Source organism: Silurus meridionalis, chromosome 27, assembly GCF_014805685.1.
Source record: "Silurus meridionalis isolate SWU-2019-XX chromosome 27, ASM1480568v1, whole genome shotgun sequence".
In the NCBI taxonomy this organism is placed as follows: Eukaryota; Metazoa; Chordata; class Actinopteri; order Siluriformes; family Siluridae; genus Silurus; species Silurus meridionalis.
In genome coordinates this window covers 10,989,362-10,996,266 of record NC_060910.1, presented here as the reverse complement: position 1 = coordinate 10,996,266, position 6,905 = coordinate 10,989,362, and the positions used below count along the sequence as shown (strand labels likewise).

General features: G+C 39.8%; 1 protein-coding gene across 1 annotated transcript; it reads right to left on the bottom strand.

Moving 5' to 3' along the window:
• Positions 1 to 135: 135 nt before the first annotated feature.
• On the bottom strand, positions 136 to 6,532 carry grsf1 (G-rich RNA sequence binding factor 1). Its single transcript, XM_046841665.1, has 10 exons — positions 6,150 to 6,532; positions 4,528 to 4,669; positions 4,283 to 4,438; positions 4,012 to 4,140; positions 3,784 to 3,922; positions 2,561 to 2,658; positions 1,681 to 1,760; positions 940 to 1,075; positions 320 to 379; positions 136 to 226 (listed from the first exon to the last, which is right to left on the bottom strand). Exons 1-9 carry the CDS (start codon positions 6,381 to 6,383, stop codon positions 342 to 344), a joined length of 1,152 nt encoding a protein of 383 aa, XP_046697621.1. The 5' UTR covers positions 6,384 to 6,532; the 3' UTR covers positions 136 to 226; positions 320 to 341.
• Positions 6,533 to 6,905: the final 373 nt, after the last annotated feature.

Genomic DNA, 6,905 nt, shown 5'->3' with positions numbered 1-6,905 from the left:
GAAGTATGTTTAAGCTGAGTTGTGCTTATATGTGCTGTTTAAGTGAAGAGATTATATAATAATCACGTCCTCTGCTTTACACTGTAACATGCAATGAGTAATTACTACTTTGAAAGACAACACAGTACAATGCACTCCATAACTGAGCAGGTTTATTACAGTTCTGTCTCATATTTATCCCAAATAAATATTGCCAAAATGCTTTTTACAGATGACATCCATTCACCTAGAGAGAGAGAAAGCATGAGAGAGAAATGTTATTAAGCAAGTAAGTAGTAATTAATACTTGTTGAGGCCAAAAACAAAAAGGTTAACATACCTTTTCAGTCTCCTTAATTCTTTTAGGTTTTATTTAGGTACAGCTCAATATATCTGTCCTCTGCATTGACAAGAAAAATCAATCAGTTTACACTTTTTAAAAACAAGTTTTAAAAACAATCATCTTCTTCTTCCGGCTTCTGCCATTAGGGGTCGCCACAGCGAAACATCCATCTACATACCCCTCATTCCTCTTTCAATCCAACTACCTGCATGTCTTCCCTCACCACATACATAAACCTCCTCCTTGGTCTTCCTCTTTTCCTCCTTCCTGGTGGCTCCATCCTCAGCATTCTCCTACCGATATACCCCATGTCCCTCCTCTGCACATGTCCAAACCATCTCAATCTCACCTCCCTCACCTTGTCCCCAAAATGTCTTACATGCACGGCCCCTCTAATAAACTCAAATTGTAAACACAATACGAGTGTGTATTACAACACTGGGTGTCAAAAATGCCACCATTATATTTTTGCACAAGAGAAGATGTAAAGGCCCTGCCCATGCTGCACCACACAAACGTTGTAAAACGTGTGTATTTATGTCTCTCCCCGACACTGAAGCTGAAGGATCTTTTAAATGATCTGAGAGAAAATCCATCATATCCTGTGTGACTCTTACGTATATACTGCTTGTCTTTGGTCATCGCTTCCACTGCGTCCTGCCGCGTCGTGAAGTGAGCCTCTGCCTCGCCGCTAGGCCTTCCGTCAGGTCCGTACTCCAGCCGAACCTTCGCCACCCTGATAGGGTGAAAAAACTAAGGACAAAACACATGGAAAAGTAAACAGCACAACCACAGTGTTTTCAAAGGTCATTTATCAGCTGTGGAATAAGCGCATCTGGGACTGTACGCCGAGTTGCATGTTTATTGTGTGCACGTAATGCATTTGGTAGCATGTTGGAGAATGTGCATTTCACTCTGGCATAGATGAACAATACACACCAAATGTGTGACACAGTTCCTTTGGCTTCCTATAAAACGTCATTTAAAAAATGCTATATAAAATCCTTCACGCATTATAAATGACTGAATGGTGAAAATGGCTTTCAATGCTAAAACAATTTAATACTTAAAAAGTGCAGGTTTTGTTCAAGTTGGTTCTTCATGCCATCACAATGAACTAAAGCCATTGATCCTGAACAGATATCAATCTTTTTTTACTGAATTTATGGCCTATAAATGACTCTGATATCTCTTAGTTTTTATAACCTCCCTTCAGAGTTAATGCAACAGACTTATTTAATTTCGTTTAAATGCCTAATAAATATTTTTGGAAGGCAGGTTCACTTCAAACATGCAACTCAGTGTTCAGTTGATTTCAGAAAATAGTGTCCCACTGAGAAGTTTGGAAATTTGTTTACATTTATTACGTCTCCAGCCGTGGCTTGGTACGGTAGACCCCTCATGTGTATATAATGTGCGGGAAGAGACACACTGCTGGCTGAAAAAAATAATACAAATAAATAAAAGACAAGCACTTCTGAATGCTCTTAAAATGTTTAAAATTGTATATTGTATGTAAATGATAGTGAATTGAATAGATACACTGTACATCTGCTCATTTACACAATTCTTCAAAATCAGCCAATGGTGTGGCAACAGCAATGCAAACGATGCAATTACGCAAATACAAATCACACGCTGCAGCTGATCCTCACATCAAATATCAGAATATGGGGAAAGCTTGACATCAGTGGCTTTGACCATGGCATGGCTGTTTGTGTTAGATCCGCTGGACTGGGTCAAAATAATAAATAAATGCTGATACTTCTAAGATTTTTGTGTTTATAGATTGGTGTGAAAACCAAAAGACATCCAGAGAGCAGCGTTTCTGCACGCTGGCACCTTGACATGTAAATGGATAATGGGCTTGTTTAAGATGCCAAGAAGGGTATAGTAACTCAAGCAACTACTCAATTACAACCCTAGTAAGTAGAAATAAGCATGTCAGAATCACACAACACTGTATTAAAATGATTGCTGGAGTCAGGTGTAATGTTTTACTGTAGCTCATCTGCCTCCAAGTTCACAGTCATGTCAACTTGGACCCAGAATCTCAATGAAACACCTTGGGGAATTAATTACCATAACGAACTGAGGCTGTTCTAAGAGCAAAGCAGAACCTTCCCAGTATTAGCATGTTGACGGTTGAATGTATATGATCATCTGATTCTATGAGCCGCCCATGTACTATTCAACACCAGAATATTAAGTATGCAAACAGTTGAAAAACAAACTTACGGTTTTGTGAGCGTAATGAAGCGACTGTAGTGTCTCCTTTCCCTCTGCCATACTGCATCTGAATCTCAGTCTTTTTGCTCGGATACACCTCGATGTACCTGTTCAGGAAAACAACGATGTCAAAGGATACGGTGGTGCAATAAACATTCACTAATTCATACATTTACAATTATTTTCAACTACTTCATTTTATAGTTGGATTTGTGCACAAGTGAAAGTGACACAGGGGAATTTTGTCAGGGGAATTTTGCCAATATTCCAAGTTGGAAACTTACCAGGAATTTATGGGGATTAAATAGAAATTTGGGCAAATTTATCTCAACTGTATATTTGCTTGTTTGTATGTTTGTATATAGTAAACATTTTGTTTGGTCATAAGCTGACGCATGCAAGCTGATTTTAAAAAAATGACATTTTTGACGATTTTATTGTTAGTATAATTTTGTTGCACAAAAGCTTACACTCAGCACAAGGGAGTTTTAAACATACATTTTTGTAATTTATGAAGTGTATGTGAATACTTAAAAAAGTGTCCTTGTTGAGTGCAGAATGTTAAGGGATTATTTGCTTTGTGTTCTAGAGGAATGCACAGAACATGTAAGGGGGCGTGGCCTCAGGAGCCCTGTAGTAAGTGTGCTGTGTGCATGTGATTGATAATTGTAGAGAGTAGAAATTCAAGTAAAATTGCATTAAATCTGATTGTTTTAACCAAAATGATTCTGCAAGATTTTTTTTTGCCCCCAACTACATTCAAGTTTCCTGTTATAGGCTAAATTGCAATTTTGTAAATTCCCAGTTTATTCCCATCAATTTCCAAGGAAAGGTTCCAGTCCAATTTTGCACCCCTATACACTCCTAACACATACAGGTGTGCATCATAAAAGTGTAATAAAAGTACCATTCAATCCCAGAATCATAATTATACAGTTATTATTAAAAGGAAGCGACTGTAGTGTTTCACTGACATGCATTTTTCATTTCATCTGGTCACATTGTAGCCCATTGAACTCTCTACAACATTTCTGGATCCATCAATCAAGATGTACCACTACAATACCAACACTGCCCAGATGTTTGACTGGTGGATGATTCTCAGCACAGCAGTGTCACTGACATGGTATAACTGTGGTATGAGCCAGACCTTTTCTCGCTTCAGAAATTGGAATGTATAATCCAAAGCATTGTAAAAATTGCAGTTGTTCAGTTTCATGTAATGGCCTGACCTGCTTCCAATAACCTCTCTGTCTTTCTTCAGTGCTTCATCCGCCATCTCCTGTGTAGCGAACTGCACGAAGGCGTCACCCGAACTCCGACCCCAGCGGTCCATCACCAGCGTGATCCCGTCTTTCACAATGTTCAGTCCTGAAACGGTCAATTGTGCAAAGTAAATCAGGTTACAATGAAACAAATAGGACGTGTTGGAATGGTGGGATTTTGGTGAGATTCAAAACCTGAAAAAAACTGGATAATGTCCTGCTCTGTGCAGCTGAAGGGCAGACCTCGGATGCGGACCACTCCGTCTTGGCTTTCACCTGTTCCCTTCAGTATGGATTCTGCGTCTCTGTTGGTCACTTCATACACTGTAATAAAGAACATTCCATGTTATCTGCTGGACGCAGAGGTGGTTAGGAGTGCTCTGGATAACTAGACTCAGTCATTATTATTAATCTTTACGGGTTTTTTTATTCGTTCCTAAATACATCATGAATTTGCTGCACCTGCCTTCCACATAGCGGGGTCCGAGGTACTGCCGGTGCATCTCCAAGGCTTTGCCGACATCCTCCTCGTCCTCCAGCTCAATAAAGGCTTGCCCTGTCGGCTTTCCGTTTTTGTGATACATAAGATGGATTCCGCTCACTCCGTTGCGAATGCGACATTCTGTACCGACAAATATGTTGCTCTCATTAAAAAAAAAAAACGAAGGCGTTGGTATTTGTGATTCGTTACTGAAAAACATCAGGACGTACCGGAGAAAAATTTCAGCAGGTCTTCAGAACCGCAAGACCACGGCAGACCCTTAACGCGGACGATGAACACGTCCTTCTGTTCACCCTCTGGAGAAGGAGAGTACTCTGGAAGAGGGGGATACTCGTCTTCTTGGTGCGGCGTCTAAGAGAAACAAGGAGATGTTAATGCACCGTTTGAGTTGAGCAGAGAAAGAAATGAGCTGATGGCTGAACAAACAGAGCAACAATTCGGTGTTTCTGAGATACTTTACATACTGCGTGCAATCATAGTCAGCACAGGCCACGTTCCCGAAATTTATCATCAATGAAGAGCAAAAAAATTAGGTTTATGAGCAGAGTGACAGCAAAACCTCTTTTGCCAGACGAATTCATTCCATTTTGTTCAGATTGGGTTTGGATTCACAGCTTATCCCTGGAATCAAGGTGGGAATACATCCTGGATGGAGCATCAGTTCTTAACAAGGTACCTATTTAGTCATTCTGAGCCATTGATTGAGCATCATGTGCTTTGAAGGTGGGACACAGAAAACTCCAGAAAGTCAACTTCAGAACCAAACAGCACAAAGCTATCTACTGAATTCAGATCATATTTATTAGGGAAATTCTTTCAAATTGAGTCATGTTTTTTTCTTAACATTTTTACATGTCTAGGAAGAAACAGGTATGAAAATGGCTTGTACCATCCAATCAACTACTTCACCTACTCCTGAGGATGCCTTAACTACTTTCCCCTGAAACCCCCTTTCCAGCCACAGAGAAGTCACAGATGGAAAAAAGAGAAATCAAAAGGCAAATCTTGCACATTAGCAGAGGTGGGAATTAATTCAAATACTCCTTTACTGTACTTTAGATTTTTCTGGATCAGTATTTTACTTCACAACTTTTTACTTTCACTCATTACATTTTAACACTCTACTTTCTACGTCTTACATTTTCAATCCAGACTTTAGTTTCGATTTATTTAGTGGCTCGACCTTATTCTTCTCATTTTCAGCCCATCAACCCATTTCTTTTCATCGCTCGTCTTTTTTCGATCGTTTCCTAGCTCTTGCACACCACAGACGTAGTTTATGAAGCTCACAACGAAAGCAAAGCGGAAGGCAACAAGAAGTCTGTCTAATGTGGATGAGACAGAGGGAGTCAATGATGTAAACATAGACACATTCCTGATCATCTTTCCTCTGCTTGTCTTCTATATGATGGAGGTTCAGCCTAGATCCATTCATTAGGTAACAACATTTTTATTTTTTATAATTAATATATTATGATGATGTGAGGTCCAGTTATAAGCGAGACACTAAAACAGGTAGTAGGTATGACTACTTTTGACTAAAGTTATGTCAGAACCCAAACTTCTTTACTTTACCTGAGTGAAGAAGTGACGTCAGTACTTTCACTTTAACCAGAGTCTTTTAAACCATCAGTATCTTTGCTTCCTTCAGTAAATCAGTGATGGCAAAAGTACACATTTCTATTATTAGCTTCCATTAATGACGTTAAGATTCTTAGAGCATCAAAATGATGCAGAGTGGACGTTCTTGGACGTTAAAGAAGGGAGGAGGACACTCAGTGGACATGATGTCCAGTAGGACACTGTGCTGAACCCGTGTGCACGCGCTTACCTGTGCAGAACACAGGGCTCTGTGCGACGCGCTCCAGCTGAACGTAGACTTCGCAAGATTCACAGCCCGGGCGTGAATTTCTCGCCGTAAATCGTGTTGTGAATAAGAACCAGCTGAAAGGCTTCGGTTCGTCTCGAGCAACTTCGTAACACAGGACGAGCTTCTTCTACTTCTTCCTCCACCCAAAGTGCGCACGAGCGCGGAAACCAACACTGTCCTTCCGTACGCAGCCATTCCAGTTAGCTGATAAAGCAAACACACCCTCCGATTATAGCAAATATTAATTATAATATAATAAAACACCACCACTGACTAACACATGCTGCTCTGAGACAGTCACGTTGACCTGCCCCGGCAGAGGACACGCTGATGCGTGATGCGTGACGTCAAACACAGGAAATGATGTTCGGGTCGTCACGTGTTCAAAATAAAAGTCCTACAACTTTATTAATTTATGATCTACGATAGGGGTGACAAACTCTTCAATTTTCACTGAGGGCCACATCAGCATAATGGTTTCCCTCAAAGGGCCAGATGTAACTTCGAGGCAATATAAATGTAGCTAAATGTAACTAAATGTAATGTAAAATAAATGCAACTACTCCTTAATGTTAAATAACTCTGGATTTATATTATTAAACTTACAAATATTACATATAGATTTGCATACATGTAAAAATAAATGTTTGCTTGTTGCTCTGTTGTAACATAAATCCTGCCGATGTAGATTGTACACTCATACATTTTTGTCTTCCT

Excerpts from the sequence above, each read along its gene's own strand:
- grsf1 (XM_046841665.1), bottom strand. The coding sequence starts at position 6,383 with ATGGCTGCGTACGGAAGGACAGTGTTGGTTTCCGCGCTCGTGCGCACT. Across the intron at positions 4,670-6,149 it reads GAGCCCTGTGTTCTGCACAG|ACGCCGCACCAAGAAGACGA; the intron begins GTAAGCGCGTGC and ends TGTTTCTCTTAG. Across the intron at positions 380-939 it reads CAAAGACAAGCAGTATATAC|AGGACAGATATATTGAGCTG; the intron begins GTAAGAGTCACA and ends TTGTCAATGCAG.